Source organism: Pituophis catenifer, unplaced genomic scaffold, assembly GCF_029215685.1.
Source record: "Pituophis catenifer annectens isolate HBS135680 unplaced genomic scaffold, rPitCat1.0.hap2 SCAF_10, whole genome shotgun sequence".
NCBI classification, from domain to species: domain Eukaryota; kingdom Metazoa; phylum Chordata; class Lepidosauria; order Squamata; family Colubridae; genus Pituophis; species Pituophis catenifer.
The window spans coordinates 5,274,705-5,291,712 of record NW_027256890.1 but is presented as its reverse complement, the minus strand read 5'-3'; the positions used below and the strand labels follow the sequence as shown (position 1 = coordinate 5,291,712).

At 45.8% G+C, this 17,008-nt stretch overlaps 1 protein-coding gene across 1 annotated transcript in view; it reads left to right on the top strand.

The window, feature by feature from the left end:
- Positions 1-1,353: 1,353 nt before the first annotated feature.
- The window catches only part of LOC139321762 (transmembrane protein 132D-like), a 349,743-nt gene continuing 334,088 nt past the window's right edge, over positions 1,354-17,008 (top strand). Inside the window, 1 exon segment of the mRNA XM_070950632.1 lies at positions 1,354-1,432. Coding sequence (XP_070806733.1) covers positions 1,354-1,432 — 79 coding nt within the window.

The window sequence follows — 17,008 nt, the reverse complement described above, 5'->3', positions numbered from 1 at the left end:
GAACTCGCCAGGAGGGGAGGGGGCGCGCGGTGTTTTCCTCTGCCACCCGCCTCCCCGCCCCTCTCTTGCTCAGCCGCTCCCGGATTGGTCGGGGAGGTTAACTGTCCGCGAAGGGGGGGGCAGCTTGGAAAGCAGGTGGAGGAGTGGTGGGGGGGAAGAGACGGAAAAGGCTATTGGAGCCCCTTTCTGGAGGGTGACTTCGGATCTCCCCTTCCCAGCACGCTCCCAACCTGCTCTCCTAAGGGATCCCATATCCATCCAGTGGCCGGGGAGTGTGGGTCCAGCTTTGTCCATAACACCCCCCCCCAAAAAAAATCCTAGGTTCAGACGTGAACTTGAGTTTCTTTGCCCTGCAAAGGGGGCGTCGCGCCAGGGAAGAGGCGGCGACTCGGAGTCAGCCCAGCCTCTGCCAGGCGCGTTCCAGCTTTGCCAAGCAAAGGCGGCGGCGGAGGCAACGCCGAAAAGCCGGACTTTTCCTTTCGGGGGAGACCCTTCCCGACCCCCCCTTTCTTTATCCCCCTCCCTGCCTTTTCTCTCTTCCCTCCAGAAGCCTCCAGGATTCATACCCATCTCCAAAAGAGGAATTTAGTCCGTGGCCAGCCCGTACCCTCCCTTCCTTCTCTCGCGCGCTCTTCTCTCCATCTCTTTGCGCATCGTTTTGCCGTGGCCTCTTTTCCTCCGGTGGGCAAACTTGAGCGCTTCACTCTCCTCTCCGTAAAAAAGGAGACTTCGTTGACCCTCACCCATTCCCCTCCTCTCCCCGCCAACCCTTCGGGGGGGGGGGGGAGAAGAAGCCAACAATTTGGAAAGGGCTTCATTCCAAGATCTGTTTTTGGCGAGCCGGGTCCCTTTCGTATCTCGGAGCTGGGCATCTGAAAGGGAACCCGCTTTTTGCGCCCTATCCTGGGTTTGTTTACGGGCATGGCTAGCGCCTTTCTGCCGGCCGCCTTGCCCCTTCCTCGTCTCCTTTTCCCTTGCCTCCGAGCTCCGTTCCTTCGCAGCTTCGGGTTGCTTCTACCGACTTCGCTCCGGATCGACTCTACCCTGGAAAACCTTGGCTGATTCCCCCACCCCCCTGAATAATACAAGCCGTCGAGAGCAGCGAAGCGCCTGTATTTTGAATTTTTCTTTTTCTTTTCTTTGAAAGCGCCCAGAAGAGAGAGTCCTTGAAATCTAACTTGGAGCAAAATACATATTTTTATTTTTATTTTATTTTTATTTTTGGGTAGACCAGCAGATGACTTACCTCTCTCCTTTCCCCGCCTGGGATGAAGGGGAAAAAAGGCCCGGAAAGGTGGCTAGTCCTCATTGTAAAGTTCTTGGGACAAAGCTTTAACTTCTCTGCAGCCCGCTATGGGGATCCTTTGGCCGAATCGGATCATCCGGTTTCTCTGGCTTCTGCTCTTCAGCCTGGCCGTGGTGCTTTCCAAAGGTAAGGCAAAAAAATAAATAAAATAAAAATAGGATGGATGGATGGATGAAGAGAGAGAGAGAGAGAGATGATAGATGATAGATAGGAGACTAGACTTGTCTGAGATGGTAAAGGTTCTCCTTAAGCAGGGGGCTGGACTAGAAGACCTCTAAGGTCCCTTTCAGCTGTATTCTATTCTAAAGAAAGAAAGAAAGACAGACAGACAGACAGATAGATAAGAAACTGGACAGTCACTTGTCTGAAATGGTATAGTTTTCCTGCCAAAGCAGAGGGCTGGACTAGAAGACCTCCAAGGTCCCTTCCAACTCTGTTATTCCATTCCATTTTCTATTCTATTCTATTCTATTCTATTCTATTCTATTCTATTCTATTCTATTCTATTCTATTCTATTCTATTCCATTCCATTCCATTCCATTCCATATTCTATTCCATTCCATTCCATTCTATCCCATTCCATTCCATTCCATTCCATATTCTATTCTATTCTATTCCATTCCATTCCATTCTATCCCATTCCATTCCATTCCATTCCATATTCTATTCTATTCTATTCTATTCTATTCTATTCTATTCTATTCTATTCTATTCTATTCTATTCTATTCTATTCTATTCTATTCTATTCTATTCCATTCCATTCCATTCCATTCCATTCCCTTTTCTTTTCTTTCCTATTCTGTTCTGTTCCGTTCCGTTTCGTTCTGTTCCGTTCCATTCCGTTCCATTCCATTCCATTCCGTTCCGTTCCGTTCCATTCCATTCCATTCCATTCCATTCCATTCCATATTCTATTCTATTCTATTCTATTCTATTCTATTCTATTCCATTCCATTCCATTCCATTCCATTCCATTCCATTCCATTCCATATTCTATTCTATTCTATTCTATTCTATTCTATTCTATTCTATTCTATTCTATTCTATTCTATTCTATTCTATTCCATTCTATTCCATTCCATTCCATTCCATTGCATTCCATATTCTGTTCTATTCTATTCTATTCTATTCTATTCTATTCTATTCCATTCCATTCCATTCTATTCCATTCCCTTTTCTTTCCTATTCCATTCCATTCCATTCCATTCCATTCCATTCCATTCCATTCCATTCCATTCCATTCTATTCTATTCTATTCTATTCTATTCCATTCCATTCCATTCCATTCCATTCCATTCCATTCCATTCCATTTTCTATTCTATTCTATTCTATTCTATTCTATTCTATTCTATTCTATTCTATTCTATTCCATTCCATTCCATTCCATTCCCTTTTCTTTTCTTTTCTTTCCTATTCTATTCCGTTCCGTTCCGTTCTGTTCCTTTCCATTCCATTCCATATTCTATTCTATTCTATTCTATTCTATTCTATTCTATTCTATTCTATTCTATTCTATTCTATTCTAGTTGTTCCCCTGCTGGGTGTTAAGCAAATAGGAAAATACCACAGAGTGCCTTTGAACTGAAGGAATATTAGTCTTGTGTGTGTGTGTGTGTGTGTGTGTGTGTGTGTGTGTACACTGGCATCAGCTTTCCAGTTTTGCAAAGTTAGAAACTGTTGGATAACCGGTTTGGTGTGGTGGTTCTAGCCCAGAAACCAGGAGACTGTGAGTTCTAGTCTCTCCTTAGTCATGAAAGCCAGCTGGGTGACTTTGGGCCAGTTACCAGGAGACTCTGAGTTGTAGTCCTGCCTTAATCATGAAAGCCAGCTAGGTGACTTTGGGCCAGTTACCAGGAGATGGTGAGTTCTAGTCCTTCTTTAGGCATCAAAACCAGCTAGGTGACTTTGGGCCAATCACCAGGAGATGGTGAGTTCTAGTCCCACCTTAATCATGAAAGCCAGCTGGGTGACTTTGGGCCAATCACCAGGAGACTGAGAGTTCTAGTCTCTCCTTAGTCTTGAAAGCCAGCTGGGTGACTTTGGGCCAGTTACCAGGAGACTCTGAGTTGTAGTCCTGCCTTAATCATGAAAGCCAGCTAGGTGACTTTGGGCCAGTTACCAGGAGATGGTGAGTTCTAGTCCTTCTTTAGGCATCAAAACCAGCTAGGTGACTTTGGGCCAATCACCAGGAGATGGTGAGTTCTAGTCCCACCTTAATCATGAAAGCCAGCTGGGTGACTTTGGGCCAATCATCAGGAGACTGAGAGTTCTAGTCTCTCCTTAGTCTTGAAAGCCAGCTGGGTGACTTTGGGCCAGTTACCAGGAGACTCTGAGTTGTAGTCCTGCCTTAATCATGAAAGCCAGCTAGGTGACTTTGGGCCAGTTACCAGGAGATGGTGAGTTCTAGTCCTTCTTTAGGCATCAAAACCAGCTAGGTGACTTTGGGCCAATCACCAGGAGATGGTGAGTTCTAGTCCCACCTTAATCATGAAAGCCAGCTGGGTGACTTTGGGCCAATCACCAGGAGACTGAGAGTTCTAGTCTCTCCTTAGTCATGAAAGCCAGCTGGGTGACTTTGGGCCAGTTTATTTATTTATTTTTATTTATTTTATTCAATTTGTATACCGCCCTTCTCCTAATGGACTCAGGGCGGTGCACAGCCAGAACTAAAACACATCCAATACAAAATTTAAATTTTTTAAAAGAATTACATGACTTTGGCCCAAAATTTAAAACATTCAAACTAAAACCCATTGACAATTTAAAAAGCTAAAAAAAAAAAAGGGGGGGGGTTCATGCCAGCCCTGCTTGATGGAAAAGAAAAGTTTTTAGGGCATGGCGAAAGACCCGGAGATCCGATATCCTTCGTATCTCCGGGGGCAAATCGTTCCAGAGGGCAGGTGCTGCCACAGAGAAGGCCCTCCCCCTGGGGGTCGCCAGCTGACATTGCCTGGCTGATGGCACCCTGAGGAGTCCCTCTCTGTGGGAGCGTACTGGTCGGTGGGAGGCTATCGGCGGCAGAAGGCGGTGCCTCCGGTTACCAGGAGATGGTGAGTTCTAGTCTTTCTTTAGGCATGAAAGCTAGCTGGGTGACTTTGGGCCAATCACCAGGAGACGGTGAGTTCTAGTCCCGCCTTAGACATGAAAGCCAGCTGGGTGAGTTTGGGCCAAACACCAGGAGATGGTGAGTTCTAGTCCTCCTTTAGGCACGAAAGCCAACTGGGTGACCAGGAATCACCTGGAAACTCTTGAGTTCAAATCGAGATTCTATCTCAGTGTTGAAACATCAGCTTTAAACTGCGAAAGAGAGCTCAGAGGGATCGATCTGAAAGCAACTCGGTTGGACTCCTGTGGAATTGAATGCATTTAAATCTTTCCACAGCCCAGCTCTGTATACAATCCATCTTCCGACTAGCAAAATTTGGGACAAGGTTATTCTTGCAATCTTCTGAACTTGACGCCCTCCCCAATTTTCCCATGACCGAAGGAGAACTATCCAAGATCAACGTCTCCTTTTTGGCTTCAGTTTTGGAAAATCCAGCAGCTGGAAACCCTAGATCACAGATGGCGAACATTTTCGGCACCGAGTGCCCAAACCGGAAAGTGCGTGTGTTTGTGCACGTCCACGTTGTAGCGCCAGTAACCCGAAGACTGCGTGCTGGCCAGCAGCTCTTTGGGTTTCCGGCGCTCCGGTGTGCACGAAAGCCAGCTGTCCTGCATGCACTGGAAACCAGAAGAGCAGCTGGCAATGGTACGTGTGCCCACAGAGAGTCTTCTAGCCCAACTCCAGGGTTAGGCAGGAAACCCTACACCACTTCAGACAAATGGTTATCCAATCTCTTCTTAAAAACTTCCAGGGTTGCAACATTCACAACATCTGGAGGCAAGTTGTTCCACAGAATAGAGTAGAGTAGAGTAGAGTAGAGTAGAGTAGAGTAGAGTAGAGTAGAGTAGAGAAGAGAAGAGAAGAGAAGAGAAGAGAAGAGAAGAGAAGAGAAGACTTGGAAGGGACCTTGGAGGTCTTCTAGTCCAATCCCCTGCTCAGGCAGGAAACCATATACCATTTCAGACAAATAGTTGTCCAATCTCTTCTTAAAAACTTCCAGTGTTGGAGCATCCACAACTTCTGGAGGCAAGTTGTTCCGCTGATTAATTGTTCTCACTGTCAGGAAATTCCTCCTTAGTGCTAGGTTGCTTCTCTCCTTGATTAATTTCCACCTGTTGCTTCTTCTTCTACCCTCAGGTGGAAGGACAAGTGGGCGAAAGGATGGGTGGAAAGGTAGATGGATGGATGGGCAAACATACCAACAGACTGACCACCGATGGACAGAGAGATTAGAAGATGGACAAGGGGCTGGCTGGCTGATGGACAGATCAATAAGCGGATGGACAGATCTGTCTTTCCCCATTCTTTCTGGAGAATGTGTGGATGGGGCTGGCTTTGTTTGGATGGTCAGGAGGATTTGGTAGAACATCCAAACTTCATTTACCAGGAACGGCTTCCGTGAATGATGGAGTTACGTTGCGAAGATAGTACGATTGTTTGTATTCCTGATTAGACCCCCCAACCCGAAATCGGATGTAATTAGAGCTTCTTGAAAATATCTCTGCAAAGGATTGAGGTAAACCATAGAGATAATATATGTAGCTCCAGCTATTAAAGAATCCCTGCTGGATTTTTAATGCTTCCGTATTAATAATGCAGCCAACCTTCCTTTGGCTCAAGGCAATTTGAGTTTTTGGCTGGCTGCCATTGTCTACCGACCCTTCAGGCTTTCTCGTTGAAGATACATATTTCTGAAACCTTCATGAACTGAGGATGGAAGAAGCTCAGATTAGGCTAGTTTCTCGGAAATGAATAGTGAAGAAAGGGATGGGATCTTGTTAATTGTCATCCAAACCTAAGGGACATTGATGTCATGTTTTTTTTTTAAATCTTGCTGCAGCACAGGAGAAGTACGGGCAGGGGTGGGCTTCAAAAATTTTAGCAAGGGGTTCTCTGCCCAGTTGCTGGGTAGGCATGGCCTAGTTGGCCTCCTACTTCACTGCGGGGAAGAGCGGGTTATTGCCCTCTCCGGGCTCCAGAGACTTTTTTTTTTTGGCCTCCAGGAGGGCAAAAACGCCCTCCCCAGGCTCCGGAGGCCCTTTGGAGGCCAGAAATGGGCCTATTTCCAGCCTTCCCGAACTTCCGGTAGGCCCGTTTTTCGCCCTCCCCGAGCCTCTGCGCCAGTGGTGGATTTCAAAATTTTTTACTACCGGTTCTGTGGGTGTGGCTTGGTGGGTGTGGCATGGCTTGGTGGACATGGCAGGGGAAGGATACTGTAAAATCTCCATTCCCACCCCACTCCAGGGGAAGGATACTGCATTTCCTCCCAATCAACTGGGACTCGGGAGGCAGAGAATTAGATGGGTGCGGGGCCAGTCAGAATTTTTGCTACCAGTTCTCCGAACTACTCAAAATTTCTGCTACCAGTTCTCCAGAACTGGTCAGAACCTGCTATAACCCACCTCTACTCCGCGCGTGCCCTGCACTTACTTGCATCCAAAACAGTCAGTGTGGGGATTCCTGGGAGGGGTGGGTGGGGTCAGCCAAGAGTGGGATTTGGGGGTTCTCCGAACTGCACAGAATCTTAGCTAGAGGTTGTCCCGAATCCCTGTGAACCCCCAGCAGTCCACCCCTGAGCACGGGCCTTCCTTCTGAGATAAAGTTGGCAAGGTGTATGTCTCAACGGTTTGTCTATTACCCTGGCATTCAGCTGTTTCCTATCTCCTGGAGTGAAATTCTAGGGGAAGATATCTCACATGAGAATTTTTTCTTTCTAATTTCTCACACCCAGGGCATTTTTTGGTGTAGCTTTTTCACCCCCCTGCTAAAAAGAGGCTTCTAGTTTTCTTCTCAGTTTCCCAGCCTGCTTGGAAATTTCTTTCCAATTTCTCTTGGTGGTATATTTTGATCAAATGAGGTGGAATTAGAATTAAAATTCTTGATTGGCCAAGTGTGATTGGACACACAAGGAATTTGTCTTTGGTGCATATGCTCTCAGTGTACATAAAAAGACAAGATACGTTCGTCAAGAATCATAAGGTACAACACTTAATGATAGTCATAGGGTACAAATAAGCAATCAAAGGAAACAATTGGGTGAAATCCAGTAGGTTCTGACAGGTTCTGGACAATCGGTAGCGGAAATTTTGAGTAGTTCAAAGAACTGGCAAATACCCCCTCTGGCTGGTCCCAGAGTAAGGTGGGAAGGGAGATTTTGCAATATCCTTCTCACAGGAGTGGGAAGGGAATGGGGATTTTGCAGTATCCTTCTCCTGAAGTGGGGTGGGAATGGAGATTTAGCAGTATCCTTCCCCTGTCACGCCCACCAAGCCACGCCCACCAAGCCATGCCATGCCACGTCACACCCACCAAGCCATGCCCACAGAACTGGTAGTAAACATAATTGAATTTCACCACTGGAAACAATCAATATATATAGTAAGGATAGAGCAACAAGTTACAGTCATATAGTCGTAAGTGGGAGGAGATGGGTGATAGGAATGATGGGATGATTAACAGTAATGCAGACTTAGTGATGTACTTCTCAGTTACGCAAACTTTCTATCACTCCAAAGCCTCTTGACAGCCAAAACTGAAAAGACAAGAGGGTTTTGTACGTGTGTGTGTGTGGGTTTTGTGTGCCTTTCCTGAGATCGTGAAAGAAGGAAAATCAGAATAAAGTGGGTTTTGTGTGCCAACAACAGAATAAAAGATTGTGCAGTGGAAGATGGGGTACTTACCCACGCACCTTGGCCAACTCATTAAATAAATGCAAGCATTACCTTCCCATCAATAACTGTCTCTCTCTTCTTCTTCTTCTTCTTCTTCTTCTTCTTCTTTGGAAGGCATTGCAGAAGTAAATTATCTTTGACTTGAGCATGGCCGGGAGAAAATAGAGGTACAATTTTCAGGAGGGCCATGTAATAAGGCGATGGATAAAAAAAAAAAGAGACTAAATGGAAGCAGGCAGAAGAAGGCAGACAGTTTCAGCTAGAGAGAGGAAAGATCTGCATTGGATGGTGGGATGTGGTTGAAGAAGAGGTCTTTTGAGCCTCGTGGTCAAGCCTGTTGAGGGTAAAACTGCCCTCTGCAAAGTAGTGCAATGGACCAGACAGCGAATAGATACGATGCTTAGCAAAATACACAGATAGTCACAGACTCTGAACGTTTAAAGAAAAATAAACAGTCTTTACTTGTAGTATAAAAACAAACTTGGCTTCTCAAAACAACTTCTTCAAACAATCACGGTTTAACACAAAACATAGTTTGCTTACAATTCCAGTTCTCTTCAAACACAGACACAGTTCCTTCAAGCAGTTCAACCTTCTAATAGCAGGAGCAGGAGCAGGAGCAGGAGCAGGAGCAGGAGTGAAGGAACTTCCTGCCTTCCTTTATATGTCTGCTTAGCACAGCCAATTAGTCATCTTGTAGCAGTTAAAGTTACAGAACATAGTTTTCTATATATTATCTACCCAACTGTAGGATAAGCATCCAACAAAGCCCAGCTCAAGAACAACACCGAAAAATCCAGCCAAAGTTCAGGTCTCACTCGCACCCTGTAGACAGAATCTTGCCAGACTAAACTGTCACTAATCTCACCCTAATGGATAGACCTTGGAAGATTCTAGGGCCATGATGGTGAACCTACGGCACGCATGCCAGAGGTGGCTCTGGCTGAGAACCCTCTCTGTGGGCATGTGCGCCATCGCCAGCTGTCTTCTGGTTTCCGGTGCATATATGCGCGCCGGCAAAGTGGCCTTCGTGGGTGCAGGAGCACTGGAAAACAGCCTGAAAACAGCTTAAAAAACGACCAAGAAATAGGCTGTTTTTCGGGCTGTTTTCCGGCTGGTTTTTGGGCCATTTTCAGGCCATTTTCCTGGCCAAAAACACCTGGAAAATGGCCCCAAAATGGCCTGAAAACAGCCAAAAAACAGGCTGTTTTCCAAGCCAAAAATGGCTTCCGGAGCACATGCATGCAACATGCATGCACAGACATTCTGGTTTTGGGCACTTGGTGCCGAAAATGTTCGCCAATCACTGTTCTAGGGAGTGGCTATCTTAAATCTCTGCCTCGAGACCCACTCTGGATTGTGCTATCTCTTGTTTCGTCCTCCCTCTTTGGAATGTTGATTCCATTCTTCTTGGGAAACTCTTGCTTCGTTCTAGTCCATCACACCACCTCTCCCTTTGTAGACATAATCCGTCACACTCGTAGCATAAAGGATTCCGGATTATTGTTATTATTATTTTTTTTAACCTGGGTAAACTCAGGATCCAGTCTGGAAGATACACATGTGGACTTCATTCCTCAATGGAATGAAGAGCCGTGGTGGCTTAGTGGTTAGAATACAGTACTGCAGGCTACTCCTGCTGACTGCCGTCTGCCTGCAGTTTGGTAGTTCGTTTCTCACTGGCTCAGGGTTGGCTCAGCCTTCCATTCTTCCGAGGTGGGTAAAATGAGGACCCAGATTGTTGAGTGCAAGCGGCTGACTCTGTAAACAGCTTAGAGAGACTGTAAAGCACTGTGAAGTGGTATATAAGTCTAAGGGATAGTGCCATTGCTGTTGGCCTTCCTTCCTTCCTTCCTTCCTTCCTTCCTTCCTTCCTTCCTTCCTTCCTTCCTTCCTTCCCTCCATCCCTCCCTCCCTCCCTCCCTCCCTCCATGGTGTGCAGTGGTTAGAATACAATATTGCAGGCTAACTCTGCCAACTGCCAGCAGTTCAATCCTGATTGGCTCAAGGTTGACTCAGCCTTCCATCCTTCCGAGGTAGGTAAAATGAGGACCCAGATTGTTGAGGGCAAGAGGCTGACTCTATAAACCACTTAGAGAGGGCGGTAAAGCACTGCAAAGCGGCATATAAATCTAAGCGCTATTGCTATTGTAGGTTACCTGTTTGAAACTTTCCAAGGGTGATTTGTTGATGCTTGAATAGAGGTGGTAGGTAAACTGTAGGAGAACCTGGGGGTGGAGTCAAAAGAGGGATCATCCTAGAATCCCTAGGTGGACAAGTGGACTCAGCTCAACCTTCCTTGAATTCCCTGGGCTCTTCTCTGACTCATAGTGAGCGCCGACAGTTGAGAAGATTCCTGTACATAGCAATAAATCAGTTTAATTGGACCTTCTTCCCATGTGGACCTGATCTTCCATGTCTGAACTCCAATAGTACCTGTGGCTACTTCAGCCAAGCCAGTGGTGGGATTCAAATAATTTAACAACCGGTTGTCTGCCCTAATGATAGAGGGCAGGGTGGGAGTGGCCATGGTGGGCATGGCCAGGGGCCTCCTGCACCCCCTGGGAGCAAAAACGGGCCGTGCGGGGGATGCACTGCCCTCCCTGCACCCCGTTTTGGGCCTAGTAGGCCTCCCTGCAGCCTCCTGGGAGCAAAAACGGGCTGCGGGGGATGGGGGGGGCAGCGCCGCACCCCCTCTCCCGCACCCTGTTTTGGGCCTAGGAGCCAAAATGAGGTGTGGGAGGACTCCTGGAAGGGGCGGGGTGGGGCGACCCAGCAATTTAACTACCGCTTTGCCCGAACCGGCTAAATCCCACCACTGAGCCAAGCCCTGTTCAGTTCAAATGCTCCCTTACGTTTGTGGATATTTGGTTTTCAAGTTGGGCTCAGCTCCATGAATCCATGGAGTGTTCTTGGCAACAACACACCAAAGAGTTTGCCCTGTTCACCTTCCGAAGGTTTCTCCCCACACATACACACCTCCTGACTTGCTAGCGTAACTTACAAATCCGTGATTCTGTCTCCCGTCCAAGCCCTACCCTGGCCTGATGGCGGTGTAGTTTGGCTTGTGAGCGCCGACGAAAACCAAGGTGACGCTTGGAACATATGCGATGGCAAAAATGTGACACAAAATAATTTTAAGATAAAAACCTGAGCAACGGGGAATCAGGCTGCCTAATGAAGGGGCCCAAGATGTTTTATTTATTCTACATCATTTTCTGTCATCCAATTAGTCATGTCTTCTGGCTGTTATTAAAAAATATCAATCTTTCAACGCCGGATAAAACCGCTGCGGGTGGAAATTAATCACCTCATCGAGTAGCGGTTTTTAGACCGAGAAGTTGTGTTTGATGAGGCTGGTTCTCCACACACGTGTACTTGTGTGGGAGAATGTGGGTGGTTTCTCTACAGCAGAGGTCTTCAAACTTGGCAGCTTTAAGACTTGTGGACTTCAACTCCCAGAATTCTCCAGCTGGCTGGAGAATTCTGAGAGTTGAAGTCCACAAGTCTTAAAGCTGCCAAGTTTGAAGACCTCTGCTCTACAGCATGGAACGTCGAATGATGTGCCTTCTCTTCTGTGCACTTTAATGGGATAGGTCCAGAGAAAGAGAAAGGAGGAGGAGAGCGAGGAGAGGAGAAAGGAGGAGAAGAGAGAAGAAAGAAAGGAGGAGAAGAGAGAGGGGAGGAGAAGAGACAGTTGTAAGGGACTTTTGAGGTTTTCTAGTCCAACTCCCTGCTCAGGCAGGAGACCCTGGCCTATACCATTTCAGACAAATGACTGTCCAGTCTCTTCTTCAAAGCCTCCAGAGCACCCACAACTTCTGGTGGCAAGCTGTTCCACTGATTGTTTGCCCTCACCATTAGGAAATTTCTCCTTAGTTTCAGGTTGTTTCTCTCCTCGATTTGTTTCCATCCATTGCTTCTTGTCCTGCCCCTCATCTTTGTGGCAAGCACATCAAATACTGTGAACAGTCACTAAATGAATGGTTATAAGTCGAGGACAACCCATACTCTTTCATTGGCCTCATCAAAACTTTGATATCTCTGCAAATTTCATCTTGGACACTTGAGGCCTGGAGTTGTGAATGCTCCAACACTGGAGGTTTTTAGAAGATGTTATTCTATTCTATTCTATTCTATTCTATTCTATTCTATTCTATTCTATTCTATTCTATTCTATTCTATTCTATTCTATTCTACTCTACTCTACTCTACTCTACTCTACTCTACTCTACTCTACTCTAATCAGTGGAATGACTTGTCTCCAGAAGTTGTGAATGCTGCAACACTGGACATTTTTAAGAAGATGTTGGGTAACCATTTGTCTGAAGTGGTGTAGGGTTTCCTGCCTAAGCAGGAGGTTGGACTAGAAGACCTCCAAGGTTCCTTCCAACTCCGTTATTTTATAATTTTATAATTCACCTGAGGAATGAGTTGGTGTCCCTCACATCAAATGTGCTTTGCTGAGTATGGTGAGCATGTTTCAAATCTCCAGGCACATGGAGATGCGCCAGCTGCGGCTGCTTTTTCTTGGATCTTCCTTTATTTCCTGACCGTTTTGTTGCATCTTCAAAGATCGCCCTTTGACTTCGGCCGCGATGAGACCCTCTCCCCTCTCTTCCATTATTACAGACTTCTGGGACCCGGCACCATTTTGCCAGTTCTGATTTGAGAGGTTTTTTCTTTTTTTTTTTTTTTTTGATTAGACTTTGTAAGCTGACACCTTTGATAGAAACGGAAATAAATAAATCACTGAGGCTCGAAGAGCCAGGAATCGGATTTATTTCGGAATTCATTCAGGCTTTGACATTACAACCCCAATGACATGAAAGTCAGCCGAGGCCGGCCCGGTCCTTAGCCTGCTCTGAATTAGGCTGAACCTGTTGGAAATGAAAGGTTCAAAGAGCAAAGAGGAAATAAATTGAAAGAGTAGCTTGAAGCAAATGAGAATGGAAGGTTTACTAGTTGAGCATGATTTCCGAGAGGGAAGGGAAGACACAGAATGCATTAAGCATTTTCAACTGTTCTCCCCTTTTTCTCCATTTCTTCCATGAGATGATCTACCACTTCCTCCTCCTCCTCCTCCTTCACCTCTCCCCATCTTTCTTGATCTAAAGTTGATCTATAGTAGTGGCAGTGGTGGAATCCAAATTCTTTTACTACCGGTTCTGTGGATATGGCTTGGTGGGCATGGCAGGGGAAGGATACTGTAATAATTTTAAATATGGTTTTTAAGGGGTTTTTTGACAGGGCGCTGATTAATCCCATTCTGCCTTTGGGATAATCGCACCTTGATTAAGAGGGGTGGATCGAGACCTTTCCTTGCCAGCATACTTTAAGAAAACAAACCAGAAGATATATCTTCTAAGAAAACTCATTTATTTGTTATAAAGAAAATAAAACATCTTACTAATCTAATAGTTCCATTTTTGATAAAGTTCATGCCGGCCACCTCTCTGTGGTCGGACTTCTTGGCAAGAGAAGAAAGAAGAGTGTGAGAAGGAATGTGGGTGGAAGACATGCGCAGTTTAGCTTACTGATAAGGATTCTTGGCAAGCTACGGAAAGTCTGATAGTCCAGAAATGAGAGCTCAGCTGGTAAATAAAAAAACGCAGTGACAATCTTAACTTATTTTGTTATTTTGTGATTTGTATTGTTGATTGTTGTTGTAAGCCGCCCTGAGTCCTTCGGGAGAATGGCGGCATATAAATCGCAAAAATAAATAAAATAAATAAATAAATACTGTAAATTACAAAAAAAAAAAGAGGTTGAGGCTTTGGAAAAAGTGCAGAGAAGAGCAACTAAGATGATGAAACTGGCTGGGGGATTCTGGGAGTTGAAGTCCACCCATCTTCAAGCTACCAAGGTTGAGAAACAGTGCCCTACATCATTCCAAATCAATGGCTCTTCTTAAAAGCCTTTGGGAAAACCATGACCTGGTTGACTGAGAATCTCCATAGACTTTCAGCCTAGAACTAAGGAGAAATTTCCTGACAGTGAGAACAATAAACCAATGAAACCAGGTTGCCTTCAGAAGTTGTGATTGCTCCATCACTGGAGGTTTTTAAGAAGAGACTGGGCAGCCAGTTGTCTGGAATGGTGTAGGGTTTCCTGCCTGAGCAGGGGGTTGGACTAGAAGACCTCCGAGGTCCCTTCCAAGTCTTGTCATTCTGTATCCTGGAATCCTCCACCCTATTCTGACATCCTGTGTGGCCTTCTTTTAAAGGGCAATTTCAGAGCCGCGTCTGGATTTCTACCGTGATGGCAATGCTGATAGAAGTGGGACTCTGAAAACCTTTTACCCGCAGTCTAAAAACTAGCATCCACCCCGGTCTGACCCTTAAAACTGGCTTTGAACTCCAGCTTCCCCCCAAATTTGAAGCGGATTCTTTGCAAATTGCAATCCGAGGAAGCAGGAGAAGCAGAGGCTGAAACGTGAGGAGCTGGCAGCTGTCTAATCCCATCCTTCAGCACCCCTGTTTATTTATTTATTTTTAATTATCCGGCTCCGGCCCCCGGAGAGGGGGCTGTGGGGGGAGGAGAGAAGCAGGTAAGTGGAGTAAGGAGCCATTTGCGGATACGGTGAAAAGGGCTAAGGGAAGACTTTAGAAAGAAACACACACACACAAAGAGAGAGAGAGAGAGAGAGAGAGAGAGAGAGAGAGAGAGAGAGAGGGAGAGGGAGAGGAGAGGGAGAGGGAGAGGGAGAGAGAGACCACAATCATTCATTCTTTTATTTCCCCAGGGATTTCTGTCTCGGAATTACCTTCATGCTGTCCTGAGCAGAGAGCGGCTCCCCTCCACTCCTCTGCCCACCCCAGAGACCCCTTGTCTCCTAATTAGCATCACAAAACTCTGGGTTGGGAAGAATAGGGAAGGATAGCAAAAGTGAAGAGAAACTGGTGGGTTTGGTTTGTTTTCTGTTTCTTTCTAAGCAACCAGTTTTTTCTAGGATGGAGCCGTTGTTAGACCTGGGTGCAGATACCCCTGCTCTTTATTTACACACACGTACGAGGGCAAATGTGCATGTATACACACACACACACAGAGAGAGAGAGAGGCTGGAGCTTGTGAAAAATGTGCACAGGTCAATATGCTTTGTCCAGATGATCCAACCAGTTTCTTGCAATGAATTTGAGAATTAATTCCTTTCCTTCCTTCCTTCCTTCCTTCCTTCCTTCCTTCCTTCCTTCCTTCCTTCCTTCCTTCCTATTCCCATCCTCCTTCCCTTTCCTCCCTTTCCTCCCCTTTCCTCCCCTTTCCTTTCCTTCCTTTCCCCTTTTCTATTTCCTTTCCTTTCCTTTCCTTTCCTTTCTTTCCTTTCCTTTCCTTTCCTTTCCTTTCCTTTCCTTTCCTTTCCTTTCCTTTCCTTTCCTTTCCTTTCCTTTCCTTTCCTTCCTTTCCTTTCCTTTCCTTCCCTTTCCTTTCCTCTCCTCCCCTCCCTCCCCTCCCCCTCCCTTCCTCCCCTTTCCTCCCCTTTCCTTCCCTTTCCTTTTCCTTCCTTTCCCCTTTTCTATTTCCTTTCCTTTCCTTTCCTTTCCTTTCCTTTCCTTTCCTTTCCTTTCCTTTCCTTTCCCTTTCCTTTCCTTTCCTTTCCTTTCCTTTCCTTTCCTTTCATTCCCTTTCCTCCCCTCCTCCTCCCCTTTCCCTTTCCTTCCTTTCCCTTCTCTATTTCCTTTCCTTTCCCTTCTCTGTTTCCTTTCCTTTCCTTTTCCTTTCCTTTCCTTTCCTTTCCTTTCCTTTTCCTTTCCTTTTCCTTTCCTTTCCCTTTCCTTTCCTTTCCTTTCCTCTCCTCTCCTCTCCTCTCCTCTCCTCTCCTTTCCTTTCGGCAACCTTCAGTTGATGGGGTAAGGAGTACAGCCACTCTGCTGCCCCGTACTAGATGGACAGAGGCAAATGGAGGTACAGGGGTCCTTCAGTGTTTGTTTCTTATAATTCCTGAAATGAGTAAAAAATAATAATAATAATAATAATTAAAAAGTCCTGGAGAGCTTGAAACTGATCAAATGTATCCACTTTTTACAGGTTCATTACAGAAAGTGTAGAGTTTAATATCCTTGGGAGCAGATTAATTTCATAGTTAAGTAATCTTCATCCCCCTCCCATCCTCTTTAGCATTAAGGGGGGGGAGAGTTCACGGTTGGCGCTACATTTTACTAAGTAATTGTATGTGGCAGTTGCATTAAATTAGCCTTCTCCAGGAACTGAATGGAGGTCACCCTCCCCGTGAACTCTGCTTTCTGATGTGGCTTTCTCATTTCCAGGTGTCAAAAGAGCATTTTTAAAAATATTTTATTTTCCTTTCTGCCAATGGAATAAAGCAGAGCAAGGGGTTGAAACGATGTTACAGGTAATTGAGCAAAAGACAGATGGACGGAAGGCAAAACAGTGGGCTAAAAATAAAAAATAATCTCTGTGCTGTTTTATGTTTTTGGTGATTTCTGACGCCGCTGTTTCCACTTGGCTGAACAGTGGTTGAATCGGGGAAATCTCAACTTGCAGCGTAGCTCCCAGAACCAACCAGAATAAGTTGGTTTGTCTGGCTATCTATGGAATTAGATCGAGGACAAGTTGAGAGAGGCTGCAGGGATGGGGCACTGAGAAGGTCCTGGCCCATGGGAAAGCCTTGGTAAGGCCACACTTGGAATACCGCATCCAGTTTTGATCATTGTGATATAAAAAAGATGTGGAGACTCTAGAAAGAGTGCAGAGAAGAGCAAACCAGGATGATTAGGAGACTAGAGGCTACAACACACGATGAAACGGTTGCAGGAACTGGACATGGCTAATCTAGTGAAGAGAAGGACCAGGGGTGACATGATAGCAGTCTTCCAATATTTGAGGGGCTGCCACAGAGAAGAGGGAGTCAAGCTCTTCTCCAAAGCACCTGAAGGCAGGACAAGAGAGCAAGGGTGGAAACTA